General features: G+C 40.7%; 1 protein-coding gene across 2 annotated transcripts in view; it reads left to right on the forward strand.

Moving 5' to 3' along the window:
- SHQ1 (SHQ1, H/ACA ribonucleoprotein assembly factor) overlaps nucleotides 1-16,853 on the forward strand; it is a 296,452-nt gene that overhangs the window by 94,186 nt on the left and 185,413 nt on the right. For both annotated transcript variants that reach the window (XM_053720888.1, XM_053720887.1), the window contains exons 7-8: nucleotides 3,836-3,948; nucleotides 14,080-14,234. In XM_053720888.1, coding sequence (XP_053576863.1) covers nucleotides 3,836-3,948; nucleotides 14,080-14,234 — 268 coding nt within the window. The remainder of the gene's footprint in view (nucleotides 1-3,835; nucleotides 3,949-14,079; nucleotides 14,235-16,853) is intronic.

Raw genomic sequence — 16,853 nt, forward strand, 5'->3', positions numbered from 1 at the left:
ATCTGCCGATCCAGACATCTCCGACACCTACATTATACTTATGAACCCCTAATCTGCTGGCCCCAACATCGCCGACACCTAAATTATAAATATATTAACCCCTAAACCGCCGCACTCCCACATTGCAAACACTAGTTAAATATTATTAACCCTTAATAATCGCCACCACCTACCTACATTTATTAACCCCTAATCTGCCCCCCACACGTTGACGCCACTATACTAAATTTATTAACCCCTAAACCTAAATCTAACCCTAACACCTCCTAACTTAAATATAATTCAAATAAATCTAAATAAAACCTACTATCATTACCTAAATAATTACTATTTAAAACGAAATACTTACCTATAAAATAAACCCTAAGATAGCTACAATATAACTAATAGTTACATTGTATCTATCTTAGGGTTTATTTTTATTTTACAGGGAAGTTTGTATTTATTTTAACTAGGTAGAATAGTTACTAAATAGTTATTAACTATTTACTAACTACCTAGCTAAAATAAATACAAATTTACCTGTAAAATAAAACCTAACCTGAGTTACACTAACACCTAACATTACACAACAATTAAATAAATTACATAAATTAAGTACACATTACCTAAATTACAACAAACCCCCCCACTAAATTACACAAAATAAAAAACAAATTATCAGATATTTAAACTAATTACACCTAATCTAATAGCCCTATCAAAATAAAAAAAGCCCCCCCCCCCCCCCAAAATAAAAAAAAAAACACTAGCCTAAACTAAACAACCAATAGCCCTTAAAAGGGCCTTTTGCCGGGCATTTCCCCAAAGAATTCATCTCTTTTACCTGTAAAAAAAAAAATACAAACAACCCCCCAACAGTAAAACCCACCACCCACACAACCAACTCCCCAAATAAAATCTTAACTAAAAAAACCTAAGCTCCCCATTGCCCTGAAAAGGGCATTTGAATGGGCATTGCCCTTAAAAGGGCATTTAGCTCTATTGCTGCCCAAACCCTAACCTAACAATGAAACCCACCCAATAAATCTTTAAAAAAACCTAACTCTAACCCCCGAAGATCCACTTATAGTTTTGAAGACCGGACATCCATCCTCAACGAAGCCGGGAGAAGTCTTCAACCAAGACGGCAGAAGTGGTCCTCCAGACGGGCAGAAGTCTTCATCCAGACAGCATCTTCTATCTTCATCCATCCGGCGCGGAGCGGGTCCATCTTCAAGACATCCGGCGTGGAGCATCCTCTTCAAACGAAGTCTTCTTCCCGAATGAATGTTTCTTTAAGTGACGTCATCCAAGATGACGTCCCTTGAATTCCGATTGGCTGATAGAATTCATCAGCCAATCAGAATTCAAGGGACACCATCTTGGATGACTTCACTTAAAGAAACATTCATTTGGGAAGAAGACTTTAGAATGCGTTACGACTCTTGCGGTATAGGCTGTACTGCTCACTTTTTGGCCTCCCAGAAAAAGCTTGTAATATCGGCGCTATGGAAGTCCCATTAAAAAAAGACTTTACGCAAATTGCGTAAGTTAATTTGCACTGCCCCTAAACCTGAAAGACTCGTAATACCAGCGGTAGTGAAAAAGCAGGGTTATGAGCCTTAACGCTGCTTTTTTACTCATACCGCAAAACTCGCAATCTAGCCGAATGTTATTTAGAGTTTTAGTGTAGCCAGTATTGAAGCAGTACAGGATACTCTGCATGATCACTAAGTTGTATTTTGTTTGGAGGGAGTCTGATGTATGCTAGGTCAGTGATTTTCAACTAGTGTGCCGTGAGAGATTGTCAGGTGTGCCGCTGTGAATTGGCCCCTTCTTGCACTCCTGAAGCGGAAAAAATAAGCTGGTAGCTGCTGCTACCCTAAGCACTCATCCCGACACGCAGGGACTCCCTCAACTCCCACACAGTTCTCCGGAGGGTCGGAGCTCCACTCCAGAGATTTCGCTCTCAGCTTCATTACAAAGTCCCTATCAAGGAGATCTGAGCAAGACAAGACCCGTCAAGCCAGTGCCCATTTGGGTGGCGGCACATGTATTTGAAGACATCTGCTACGATAGCGACTAGGACTACTGAGAGATCTAATAAAAAGATATATCCGCTCTGGAGTTCAAGCAAACAGCTGCAGTCCTTTTTTCTTCTCCCCCCCGTTGCGGAGGCCTGTTAGTGCCGGGGGTCGACAGCTCACATATCACTGCGGCCTACTCTGAGGCCTAGGACCCTACATTCACTTGTTCCCAAGCTTCTGAATGGGGTAACTGGCCAGGAGGTATGTGTTACTTAGTCCGGATTGATAGTATTCGTCTTGAAGAGTAGAGGAGAATGGGCCGAAGTGGCGAGAACGCCTCCCATTTTCTTTCTGTGTCTGCGGAGGTCTTTTGATCAATTGCGGGCCTACACACTCCGACAGTCGCAGTTTTACAGATCCACTTACCTCCCCTTCCTGGATTCTCAAGCTCAGGGAGAATTGCAATGGATATTAATTATATCGTTCCAGCATAGAGAAGAAGACATCTGCTTTAACTGGGTGAGATCTTTCTGTTTACCATCATATGCATTTTATTCCATTAACTTTTGTAATTTTTTAGTTTACTCTCATCATTGCCTGATTGCCACGCCCTGATGCTCTTTTGTGGGCCCCATATTTATGCTTATACTACACTGATTGTGAAACTCTTTTACTGGTGCCCCCAAGGCTTAGGGACTTTAACAGTAGGATCACTTGGGTCCCAGTGCTTTTGGGCTCAATACTTGTGCACTGCTTACTGCCCTAACAAGTGGAACTTTTACTTGCATCGAACTACTGCATATCACCTAAGAATTTATTTTCATCACTGGTACCACTCTAACAGCCTCAATACGTGGAACTTTTGATTGTTAATATTGTGCCTCTAGCTTTAGCAATAAAGTTGTAGTGACTGTCATGCGAATAAAGCTTAATTTAATTGAATTTACTAAATGTTGTGTGTGTGTATGTATATGTATATATATATATATATATATATATATATATATATATATATATATATATATATATATATATATATATATATATATATATATATATATATATATATATATATGTTGTATTAGGCTACAATGTGTGATTTTGTAAAATGTTGGGATGGTGGTGTGCCGCAGGATTTTTTTAATGTAAAAAAATATGCCGTGGCAAAAAATAGGTTGAAAATCACTGTGCTAGGTCATGTGATGTTACAGCGCTCAGCCATGTGTACTCCAGTGAACATATGAGAGGCTAGAATATGAATAAGAGTTTGAGATATGTTTTTTTGACCTTGTAACTATGCTGCAGTGTACATGTAATTCAACTTAAAGGGACAGTAAAAACATTGCGTTTTTTTCTGCATAGTACAACAACTTTGCACTGCAGTATACTTTAATTATTTATTTTGCTACCTTTTCAGTGTTGTCAGTTAGGGATGAATGTTAAAGGGACAGTAAATTCCTAATTTGACATTCATGAATAATACAGAACATACAATTTAAAAAAGAAAAATCTATTTACTTTAACCTAGTTAACTAACTAACAATTTATCTAGGTTCTAGCTGCTGATTGGTGGCTGCATATATATATCGATTGTTATTGGCTCAGCCATGTGTTTAGTTAGCAACCAGTACTGCATTGCTGCTCCTTCAACAAATGATACCAAGAGAATGAAACAAATTTGAATAGAAGTAAACTGGAAAGTTGTTTGTTCTACCTTAATCATCAAAGAAAAAATGTGTTGCTTTTGCATTGTCTTTTATTATTATTATTATTTGTGTGGTTGGCAGAAGCAATATCTAATTGAGTGGACTTATTTTCTTTTCTAGTGCTGATTTCTTTGAAGATGACACCATTCGACATTTGTTGAAATACAAGCCCTGGTGGGTGGTGGAGCTTTCTGGAATGAGTTTTTCAGCAACAGACAGCCTAGAGAACAAAGGTACATAGGATTTTGCAGGGTGTAGTTCTAGAATATGATGTTCAGGACACCGTGCCTATGTTGTGGCCAGATCAGAAAATATAATAAAGATTTTAGTATAAATGGGGATCACCAACATCAGGAGACAAACTGAAATTTTGACTGAAGGGGGGACCAGTTATCTCTAATATGAAATGGTAAAAGCCTTTCTTTCAAAATGGCGGGGCAGTTGTCCCCCTAGGACAGGACTAGACAAACTAGGGTGCAAGTTGTGCCTTCATGATGTGCCTAGAAAAGTGCACTTTCCCTGTTTCTTGGATGCAAACAGATGCAGAATTGTCAGCCTCACCATTATTTTGCATAGTATGCACTTCCTGCACAGCCTCGCGGCACTTCCTGCACAGCCTCGCAGGAACTTCTGTGAGTATCCTCTGCACAAACTTTTACATTCACTGAAGTGAGAGCCATATACAAATATTATTAAGTGCCTGCATATCCACTCAAAGCAATTAAAGGGACATGAAACCCAAAATATTTATTTCATGATTCATATAGAGAATACAATTTTAAACAACTTTCCAATTTACTTCTATTATTTAATTTGCTTCCTTCTCTTGTTATCCTTTGCTGAAAGGTTTAGGTAAGCTCAGGGGCAGCAGAGAACCTAGGTTCTAGCAGTTGATTGGTGGCTGCATATATATTAAATTGTGATTGGCTCACCCATGTGTTTAGTTAGAAACCATTACTGCATTGCTGCTCCTTCAACAAATGATACAGAGAGAATGAAACAAATTAGATAATAGAAGTAAATTAGAAAGTTGTTTTAAAAAAAATAAAATTGTTCATGTCCTTTTAAATGGTTTTGCATCTCTAGGAGCAAGAAGATGCATACATTTCAGCACAATGATCAACAGCAGGCAGTGATTATTCTGTCACCAAATTCCCCACAGGGAAGCTGATCAAAATATCCCTACTGAATTTAATAACATAAGCAATTACTCTAAATAAACACACAATATGTAACATAATCTGAAACAGATTTACTATTAAAGATAACTTCAATACTTCATAGTATATAAATACAGAAAATAAAGAAACAACTGAAAATAAAAGTTAAATAATGATAAAGACTGTTAAAGGAAGAAAAGGACTCACACATATTATAGATTAACAAAACAAAATATGCAACTTTATAGAAAAAATGACTTACATGTAATTTAAAGGGACATTAAACATTCTTCTGATATCCTTTGTTGAAGAAACAGCAATTCACATTGGTGAGCCTATCACATGAGGCATCTATGTGCAGCCACCAATCAGCAGCTACTGAGCCTATTTAGATAAGCTTTTCAACAAAGGTTATCAAGAGAATTAAGCAAATTAGATAATAGAAGTTAATTGGAAAGTTGTTTAAAATTGCATGTTCTTTCTAAATCGTGAAAGGAAAAAAATGTGTTTCATGTCCCTTTAAATGTATAATTGTGGAATGTTTTTATGCTGCAAAACATGGATTTAATACAGTTAAAGGGACAGTGTTCTCCCCTTTAATGTGTTCCCAATTATCTATTTTACCCACTGGAGTGTATTAAATTGTTTAAAAATAGCTCCCTTACCTTTTATTTTCTCATTTAAAATAGATGATTTGCCCATTGCATCCCCACATATAGTGAATATTTTTGTACAGGTTACAAAAATAATAAAAAATGTAAACAAGAAAGTTAGATAAAATAATGCTTCAAGTGAGGGGAAGGGACAGAGAGGTACTAAGCCCCCAATTCTAAAAAGTTCTCTGGGCTGGTAATATTCTGTAAGAATGCGCGTCATTCCTTCTATTTCCCTGGTGGAGTTATATAGAGACACTTTTTACCCTGAAAAACGGGTGTCTCGCTAAGGGACGTATACTGCATTTTCGGATGGGAAGGAGAAGCATACATTAATAAAGTGCATAATAAAATTTAAGTACACTGGATGTGCAAAGAGTAATTGTTTTCCCTAAATGGGCTTTCCATGGACATATGAAGTTTTCTCTCAAATCCCAGCGTAATCTAGAAACTTTTTCGCACTACAGTTCTCACTGTTTTTTTCTCGCCAGTTAAAAAGCGTCAAGTCTTTATACCAAAATATTCAAAACACTAATTATTTTGGAAACCCTGCCCTCAAATTAGAAAAGCATTTCCAGTGCTCTCCCCAGGACCTATTTAGTGGTAACACCACCCAGCTAAAATTTAAGCCAGTATTAAGCTAAAATTAGCTGTTATTAAACGTTTGTAATGTTTTTTCCACATTTTATTGAATCAATCTGTCAAATGCAATTCATTTGTGGTTTGCATAGCTTTAAAGTGAAGGTAAACTTTGATGAATGAAAGCCCGTTTTTTTTTTAAATATTATTAAAAACAGGGGCACTTTCATTCATCAAAGTTTAGAAGGCAGCCGTTTTAAATAAAAACTTACCTTTGTTTTTTTCACAGCCAGAGCAGCTTCCCCCCACACGGAGATCCTCTCTTCACACGTCATCAATGACTAATCCAGCTTCCTCCAATCACGGCATGGCCTCAGGCAATGACTACCCTGGGGGGAAAGCCTTGATTGGAGGAAGCCGGATTAGTCATTGATGACGTGTGAAGAGATGATCTCCGGGTGGGGGAAGCTGCTCTGGCTGTGCAAAGAAGAAAGGTAAGTTTTTAATCAAAACGGCTGCTTTGTAAACTTTGATGAATGAAAGTGCCCCTGTTTTTAATAGTATTTTTAAAAAACGGGCTTTCATTTATCAAAGTTTACCTTCACTTTAAATAACAGAACAGGGGGGGAGAGAGAGAGCGCAAAAGAGAGGGGGGGAGAGAGAGAGAGGGAGCGCAAAAGAGAGGGGGGGGGGAGAGAGAGAGAGCGCAAAAGAGAGGGGGAGGAGAGAGAGAGCGCAAAAGAGAGGGGGGGGAGAGAGAGAGCGCAAAAGGTGGGGGGGAGAGAGCGCAAAAGAGAGGGGGGGAGAGGGAGAAAAAGAGAGGGGAAATATCAAAAGAAAAGGAAGAGAGAGCAAAAGAGAGTTGGAGCGAGAGAGCACAAAAGAGAGGGGGGGGAGAGAGAGAGCAAAAGAGAGGAAGCAAGGGGTGGGGCCGCTGCACTGCAATAATGGCCCGTGTAAACGGGCTTTAGGACTAGTGTTATATAATTGCAAAGCAGTTACACTGCTGCCACAAGGCTAGTTCTTAATACCTCCTGGCTGACAACATTTTCTGTATAGAACACTGAATTCCATATAAATTCTTTAAGCTGTTAGACCTTTTTTTAATTTTTTTATTATTATTATAGAACCAGCTGGGCCCAGTCTCAGTTGAGACCTCTGAGACCTCTGTAATTACGCCCTTGATTATGCACAGTAGAGCACTGATGCAGTTTTCACTCCTTACACTGGTGGCAGGCTGGGCCTGGCTGCCAGATGAGAGAGTAGCCAGACTGTCAAGCAGAAACATATTGAGGTTATTAGAAGGGGGCAGGTGTCACTGCAGCACCTTAGTTTTTTCCTAGCAGTTTTACAAAACATAAATTTAGCCAAAGTGTCTGCCCCCCCCCCATACATTTTTTACTTTCTCTTGTTAAGTGTATCCAGTCCACGGATCATCCATTACTTATGGGATATTCTCCTTCCCAACAGGAAGTTGCAAGAGGATCACCCACAGCAGAGCTGCTATATAGCTCCTCCCCTAACTGCCATATCCAGTCATTCTCTTGTGCAGTTAATATTTTTCTAGGGATGGAATTTGCTAGAAAATGCTGCTTATACCGGATTAATGTAAGTAAAGCCTTAAATGCAGTGATAGCTACTGGTATCAGGCTTATTAATAGAGATGCATACTCTTATAAAAATGTAATGTAAAACGTTTGCTGGCATGTTAATCGTTTTTATATACGTTTGGTGACAAAACTTATTGGGGCCTAGTTTTTTTCCACATGGCTGGTTTGATTTCTGCCTAGAGACAGTTTCCTGAAGCTTTCCACTCTTGCAATATGAGCTTCCCTCTGCATGATACAGGACATCTCTGAAGGGCTCAAAAGGCTTCAAAGTTGTGTTTGAGAAGGGTAACAATCACAGAAGACTGTGGCAGTTGTTGTGACTGTGTTTAAAAAACGTTTTTGTCATTTATTATTCTGTTTTTGTTATTAAGGGGTTAATCATCCATTTGCAAGTGGGTGCAATGCTCTGCTGACTTGTTACATACACTGTAAACATTTTGTTAGTGTAACTGCCTTTTTTCACTGTTATTTCAAATTTTGTCAAAATTTGTTTCTCTTAAAGGCACAGTAACGTTTTTTATATTGCTTGTTAACTTGCTTTAAAGTGTTTTCCAAGCTTGCTAGTCTCATTGCTAGTCTGTACAAACATGTCTGAAACAGAGGATACTTGTTCATTATGTTTAAAAGCCATGGTGGAGCCCCATAGGAGAATGTGTACTAAATGTATTGATTTCACCTTAAACAGTAAAGATCAGTCTTTATCTATAAAAGAATTGTCACCAGAGGGGTCTGTCGAGGGGGAAGTTATGCCGACTAACTCTCCCCACGTGTCGGACCCTTCGCCTCCCGCTCAAGGGACGCACGCTAATATGGCGCCAAGTACATCAGGGACGCCCATAGCGATTACTTTGCAGGACATGGCTGCAATCATGAATAATACCCTGTCAGAGGTATTATCCAGATTGCCTGAATTGAGAGGCAAGCGCGATAGCTCTGGGGTTAGACAAGATACAGAGCGCGTAGATGCTGTAAGAGCCATGTCTGATACTGCGTCACAATATGCAGAACCTGAGGACAGAGAGCTTCAGTCTGTGGGTGACGTCTCTGATTCGGGGATTCCTGATTCAGAGATTTCTAATTTTAAATTTAAGCTTGAGAACCTCCGTGTATTGCTTGGGGAGGTATTAGCTGCTCTGAATGACTGTGTGACAATTGCAGTGCCAGAGAAATTGTGTAGGCTGGATAAATACTATGCAGTGCTGGTGAGTACTGATGTTTTTCCAATACCTAAAAGGCTTACAGAAATTATTAGTAAGGAGTGGGATAGGCCCGGTGTGCCCTTTTCCCCACCTCCTATATTTAGAAAAATGTTTCCAATAGATACCACTACACGGGACTTATGGCAGACTGTCCCTAAGGTGGAGGGAGCAGTTTCTACTTTAGCAAAGCGTACCACTATCCTGGTGGAGGACAGTTGTGCTTTTTCAGATCCAATGGATAAAAAATTAGAGGGTTACCTTAAGAAAATGTTTATTCAACAAGGTTTTATTTCACAGCCCCTTGCATGCATTGCGCCTGTCACTGCTGCGGCGGCATTCTGGTTTGAGGCCCTGGAAGAGGCCATCCATACAGCTCCATTGACTGAAATTGTTGACAAGCTTAGAACTCTTAAGCTAGCTAACTCATTTGTTTCTGATGCCATTGTTCATTTGACTAAACTAACGGCTAAGAATTCTGGATTCGCCATCCAGGCGCGTAGGGCGCTATGGCTCAAATCCTGGTCAGCTGATGTGACTTCAAAGTCTAAATTACTCAACATTCCTTTCAAGGGGCAGACCTTATTCGGGCCTGGTTTGAAAGAAATTATTGCTGACATTACTGGAGGTAAGGGTCATACCCTTCCTCAGGACAGGGCCAAATCAAAGGCCAAACAGTCTAATTTTCGTGCCTTTCGAAATTCCAAGGCAGGTGCAGCATCATCTTCCTCCGCTTCAAGACAAGAGGGAACTTTTGCTCAATCTAAGCAGGCCTGGAAACCTAACCAGTCCTGGAACAATGGCAAGCACTCCAGAAAGCCTGCTGCTGCCTCTAAGACGCATGAAGGAGCGGCCCCCTATCCGGCGACGGATCTAGTAGGGGGCAGACTTTTTCTCTTCTCTTAGGCGTGGGCAAGAGATGTTCAGGATCCCTGGGCGTTGGAGATCATATCTCAGGGATATCTTCTGGACTTCAAAGCTTCCCCTCCACAAGGGAGATTTCATCTTTCAAGGTTATCTGCAAATCAGATAAAGAAAGAGGCATTCCTACGCTGTGTGCAAGACCTCCTAGTAATGGGAGTGATCCATCCAGTTCCGCGGACGGAACAAGGACAGGGTTTTTATTCAAATCTGTTTGTGGTTCCCAAAAAAGAGGGAACCTTCAGACCAATTTTGGATCTAAAGATCTTAATCAAATTCCTCAGAGTTCCATCTTTCAAAATGGAAACTATTCGGACCATCCTACCCATGATCCAAGAGGGTCAGTACATGACCACAGTGGACTTAAAGGATGCCTACCTTCACATACCGATTCACAAAGATCATCGGTTCCTAAGGTTTGCCTTTCTAGACAGGCATTACCAATTTTTAGCTCTTCCCTTCGGGTTGGCTACAGCCCCGAGAATCTTTACGAAGGTTCTGGGCTCACTTCTGGCGGTTCTAAGACCGCGAGGCATAGCGGTGGCTCCGTATCTAGACGACATCCTGATACAGGCGTCAAGCTTTCAAATTGCCAAGTCTCATACAGAGATAGTTCTGGCATTTCTGGGATCGCACGGGTTGAAAGTGAATGAGGAAAAGAGTTCTCTATCCCCACTCACAAGAGTCTCCTTCTTAGGGACTCTTATAGATTCGGTAGAGATGAAAATTTACCTGACGGAGTCCAGGTTATCAAAGCTTCTAAATGCTTGCCGTATTCTTCATTCCATTCCGCGCCCTTCGGTGGCTCAGTGTATGGAGGTGATCGGCTTAATGGTAGCGGCAATGGACATAGTGCCATTTGCGCGCCTACATCTCAGACCGCTGCAATTATGCATGCTAAGTCAGTGGAATGGGGATTACACAGATTTGTCCCCTCTGCTAAATCTGGATCAAGAGACCAGAGATTCTCTTCTCTGGTGGTTGTCTCGGGTCCACCTGTCCGAGGGTATGACCTTTCGCAGGCCAGATTGGACAATTGTAACAACAGATGCCAGCCTTCTAGGTTGGGGTACAGTCTGGAACTCCCTGAAGGCACAGGGATCGTGGACTCAGGAGGAGAAACTCCTTCCGATAAATATTCTGGAGTTAAGAGCAATATTCAATGCTCTTCTGGCTTGGCCTCCGTTAGCAACACTGAGGTTCATCAGATTTCAGTCGGACAATATCACGACTGTGGCTTACATCAACCATCAAGGGGGAACCAGGAGTTCCCTAGCGATGTTAGAAGTCTCAAAAATAATTTGCTGGGCAGAGACTCACTCTTGCCACCTGTCAGCAATCCATATCCCAGGCGTGGAGAACTGGGAGGCGGATTTTCTAAGTCGTCAGACTTTCCATCCGGGGGAGTTGATTCATCGTTGGGGCAAACCAGAGTTGGATCTCATGGCGTCTCGCCAGAACGCCAAGCTTCCTTGTTACGGATCCAGGTCCAGGGACCCAGAAGCGACGCTGATAGATGCTCTAGCAGCGCTTTGGTTCTTCAACCTGGCTTATGTGTTTCCACCTTTTCCTCTGCTCCCTCGACTGATTGCCAAAATCAAACAGGAGAGAGCATCAGTGATTCTAATAGCGCCTGCGTGGCCACGCAGGACCTGGTATGCAGACCTAGTGGACATGTCATCCTTTCCACCATGGACTCTGCCTCTAAGACAGGACCTTCTAATACAAGGTCCTTTCAATCATCCAAATCTAATTTCTCTGAGACTGACTGCATGGAGATTGAACGCTTGATTCTATCAAAGCTTGGCTTCTCCGAGTCAGTCATTGATACCTTAATACAGGCACAAAAGCCTGTTACCAGGAAAATCTATCACAAGATATGGCGTACATATCTTTACTGGTGTGAATCCAAGAATTACTCATGGAGTAAGGTTAGGATTCCTAGGATATTATCCTTTCTGCAAGAGGGTTTGGACAAAGGATTATCAGCTAGTTCCTTAAAGGGACAGATTTCTGCTCTGTCTATTCTTTTGCACAAGCGTCTGGCAGAAGTTCCAGACGTCCAGGCATTTTGTCAGGCTTTTGTTAGAATTAAGCCTGTGTTTAAACCTGTTGCTCCCCCATGGAGCTTAAACTTGGTTCTTAAAGTTCTTCAAGGAGTTCCGTTTGAACCCCTTCATTCCATTGATATTAAGTTTTTATCTTGGAAAGTTCTGTTTTTGATGGCTATTTCCTCGGCTCGGAGAGTCTCTGAGCTATCTGCCTTACAATGTGATTCTCCTTATCTGATTTTTCATGCAGATAAGGTAGTTCTGCGTAGCAAACCTGGGTTTTTACCTAAGGTGGTTTCTAACAAGAATATCAATCAAGAGATTGTTGTTCCATCATTGTGTCCTAATCTGGACGTAATCCATGCCTTGAAGTTTTACTTACAAGCTACTAAAGATTTTCGTCAAACATCTTCCCTGTTTGTCGTTTATTCTGGACAGAGGAGAGGTCAAAAAGCTTCGGCAACCTCTTTTTCCTTTTGGCTTCGGAGTATTATACGCCTAGCCTATGAGACTGCTGGACAGCAGCCCCCTGAAAGGATTACAGCTCATTCTACTAGAGCTGTGGCTTCCACCTGGGCCTTTAAAAATGAGGCCTGTGTTGAACAGATTTGCAAGGCCACGACTTGGTCTTCGCTTCACACTTTTTCAAAATTTTACAAATTTAATACTTTTGCTTCTTCGGAGGCTGTTTTTGGGAGAAAGGTTCTTCAGGCAGTGGTTCCTTCCGCTTAATCCCTGCCTTGTCCCTCCCATCATCCGTGTACTTTAGCTTTGGTATTGGTATCCCACAAGTAATGGATTATCCGTGGACTGGATACACTTAACAAGAGAAAACATAATTTATGCTTACCTGATAAATTTATTTCTCTTGTAGTGTATCCAGTCCACGGCCCGTCCTGTCATTTTAAGGCAGGTCTAAAATTTAATTAAACTACAGTCACCACTGCACCCTATGGTTTCTCCTTTCTCTGTTTGTTTCGGTCGAATGACTGGATATGGCAGTTAGGGGAGGAGCTATATAGCAGCTCTGCTGTGGGTGATCCTCTTGCAACTTCCTGTTGGGAAGGAGAATATCCCATAAGTAATGGATGATCCGTGGACTGGATACACCACAAGAGAAATAAATTTATCAGGTAAGCATAAATTGTTTTTTCCTTTTTTTTTTTTTTTTTTTTTTCTTTTTTTTATATACTTTTATTTCTGCAAATTAAAGTTTATTTTCTAAAAGTGATTGGTCTGCTAAATATAAAACAAACAAGTAAATAAATAAAAACAAGCTGAAAAAACGAGTTCCTCGCAGAAAAAAGCACTGATGTTATGTAAATGCAGAGAGTGCAGTAGACTGGAATAAGCTTTAGTACAGAGGTATAACATGACTCCGCACACTTTAGTAATTACAGGACATAGCTATTGAATAACATATCACCTAAGTCTACACAGTGTTCAAATAATTTGACATTTTTTTTCTGCAATTGTTTCATTGCAAAAGTCCACCCTCCTTTTTGCAGGCAAGGAGGCTAGCCAGGGTCAAAGTGCATTGTTTTGCAGTAATTTAATAAACCAATTTGATTAATATATTTAGCGGGGTTGGCCTTGACAAGTTTAGGTTCTGAGAATTTGAATTAAATAATGAAAGAATGTTGCAGTTATTTAAATACAAATAACTCACATTTTATATTGACATCTCAAGGTGTTTGAAGGGATAGTCTAGTTAAAATTAAACAATTCAGATGGAGCAGGCAGTTTTAGGCAACTTTCTAATTTACTCCTATTTATCAATTTTTCTTCGTTCTCTCTGTATCTTTAGTTGAATGTAAGCTTAAGAGCCCGGCCCATTTTTGGTTCAGCACCTGGGTAGAGCTTGCTGGTTGGTGGTTACATTTAGACACCAATCAGAAAGCGCTGCTCTGGTTCTGAACCAAAAATGGGCCGGCGCCTTTGCTTACATTCCTGCTTTTTCAAATAAAGATACCAAAAGAACAAAAAAAATGTAATGATAGGAGTAAATTAGAAAGTTGCTTAAAATTGCAATTGACTAGACTATCCCTTTAAGCCCTCTTTAAATTGGAAGAGGAACAAAAGTAATTTGTAATGGTTTTAAATAGCAATTAGGAATATATATTGCAGTGTTTATTTTGTATTTGAGTTATAATTGAGCCCCTTTACAAATGTTCTTTGATTTCTAATTCTTTAGTCACCTTCAATGACAAAGAGAAAGAACAGCTGCGAAAGCTGACAAACAAGTCCTATTTACTTGATAAGAAAACTCAGCATCTTGTGTACCTGGGACTGATTGATCTCCTCCTGGCTTACTGCTACGAAATCCGTGTTACAGAAGGAGAGAGAAACGTAAGTGAATTAAAGGGACATGAAACCCAACATTTCTCCTTCATGGTTGATATAATAGATACAACTTTTCAATTTACTACTATTATCTAATTTGCTTAGTTCTCTTGTACTACTTTGTTGAAAAGCATACCTAGGTAGGCTTACAAGCTGGGAGATAGCTGCTGATTGGTCGCTGCACATATGTCTCTTGTCATTGGCTCACCAGATGTGTTTAGCTTGTTTCCAGTACTGCATTGCTGCTCCTTCAATAAAGGATACCATGAGAACGAGCATAAATGATAATGGAAGTAATTTGGAAAGTTGTTTAAAAATGTTTGTTCTATCTGATTCATTGAAGAAAAAAATTAAAGGGACATTAAACCCAAAATATTTTTCTTTCATTATTCAGACAGAGAATACAATTTTAAAAAAAGTTTCCAATTTACTTCTGTTATCAAATTTGCTTCCTTCTCACGATATTCTTTGTTGAAGAGATACCTAGGTAGGTAGTGTGCACGGGCCTTAAGCTTTACATGACAGGAAATAGCACTGCCATCTAGTGCTCCTGCTAATGTATAACATTCTTCCAAAACTCCTGCCATATAATGCTGCAGACACGTGCACACTCCTGAGCTTACATCCTTGCTTTTCAACAAAGGATAACACGAAAACTAAACTTTCCTCCTCAAGTCTAGAAGAAAAAAAAACTATTTTAAATTAAACGAATACCACTTTATTAACTCAGTAGTTCTTAATGATTCTCATTGGTTGCTAGATACTTCCTGTGAATGTTGATTGGCTGGTAGGTGCTTCCTGTTATCCTGTTTTGAATACTGATCTTTCAGATCAAGGATATACATTTTTCATTGTAGTGTCCCTTTAATATGTTAGTGATTGTTATATACTCCTTTTACCTGCTGGAGTGTTTTCAATTGATTATAAATAGCTGCTAATTCTCTATTAGTATTGGGCTTTTGTTTACAGACAGAGATAATGTGTGTGTACAGAAATTGATAAAACAATGAGATCGGATTTGCCTGCAAGAACAAAACCAACTGTTTCATATACGGAATAAACCAAAAGAAGCCATTTCTCATACATTTCATACTTTGGGGGTGGTATAACAAGTCATTGGAAAGACCTTAAGGGAAAACCAATTTCACAGTATACCATCCCTTTAATTGCTATGTTTGCATTCCATGCTCCTTAAAGGTACATTCTGATTTAAAAATAACATGCTCTAATTTATTAAACACTTAGGTAATATCCCATTCTGGCTCTACAAGCAGGAAACCACCGGCGATTGACAGCTACATGTGACTATCGCACCAGGATAACTCACTGGTCTCCTTTGCAGACGTTATAGGGCCATTATAGCACTAGCAACTCTGCATATCTATTTATTTTAACCCCTTCAAGCACGTTTAACCACTAAAAGTGTTGCTTGTGCACAACAAATAACTGCTGGTCTCAAGCAGAAATTACCATAGAGCCAATCAACTGTGCAGTGAGTTTGGAAATATTGTTAGCAGTATTGGTAGAAAATATAAGCCCAGTTTATATTTACCTATCAGAGGTTGCACCAGTCAGTATCTGAATCTCTATGGGGCAGGCGGATGATCTGTTAGACAGCCCTTTTCTAGTAAGTTTGCAATAGTCATTTTTATCATCACTAAATCACTCGGCTGAGCAATAGTTTTTCTGAATAATGTTACATTAGAAGGACAGTATTTAAACAGAAAAAGCAGTACAGCGGTCCCACCCCTTTCTCTCTCTCCCCCCTCTCTTTTACTGTCTCTCTCCCCCCTCTCTTTTACTGTCTCTCTCCCCCCCTCTCTTTTACTGTCTCTCTCTCCCCTCTCTTTTACTGTCTCTCTCCCCCCTCTCTTTTACTGTCTCTCTCCCCCCCCCTCTTTTTCTCTCACTCCCCCCTCTCTTTTGCTCTCTCACTCCCCCCTCTCTTTTGCTCTCTCACTCCCCCCTCTCTTTTGCTCTCACTCTCTCTCCCCCCTCTCTTTTGCTCTCACTCTCTCTCCCCCTCTCTTTAGCTCTCTCTCTCCCCCTCTCTTTTCCTCTCTCCCTCTCTTTTGCTGTTTCTGTCCCCCTCTCTTGCTGTCTCTCTCCCTCTCTTGCTGTCTCTCTCCCTCTCTTTTGCTGTTTCTGTCCCCCTCTCTTGCTGTCTCTCTCCCTCTCTTTTGCTCTCTCTCTTCCCCTCCCTCTCGTTTGCGCTCTCTCTCCTCTCGTTTGCTCTCCCTCTCGTTTGCGCTCTCTCTCTCCCTCTCGTTTGCGCTCTCTCCCTCTCGTTTGCGCTCTCTCCCTCTCGTTTGCGCTCTCTCTCTCTCCCTCACGTTTGCACTCTCTCTCTCCCTCTCGTTTGCGCTCTCTCTCTCCCTCTCGTTTGCGCTCTCTCTCTCCCTCTCGTTTGCGCTCTCTCTCTCCCTCTCGTTTGCGCTCTCTCCCTCGTTTGCGCTCTCTCCCTCGTTTGCGCTCTCTCTCCCTCTCGTTTGCGCTCTCTCTCCCTCTCGTTTGCGCTCTCTCTCTCTCCCTCTCGTTTGCGCTCTCTCTCCCTCTCGTTTGCGCTCTCTCTCTCTCCCTCTCGTTTGCGCTCTCTCTCTCTCCCTCTCGTTTGCGCTCTCTCTC

The sequence above is a fragment of the Bombina bombina genome, chromosome 7 (genome assembly GCF_027579735.1).
Source record: "Bombina bombina isolate aBomBom1 chromosome 7, aBomBom1.pri, whole genome shotgun sequence".
NCBI classification, from domain to species: domain Eukaryota; kingdom Metazoa; phylum Chordata; class Amphibia; order Anura; family Bombinatoridae; genus Bombina; species Bombina bombina.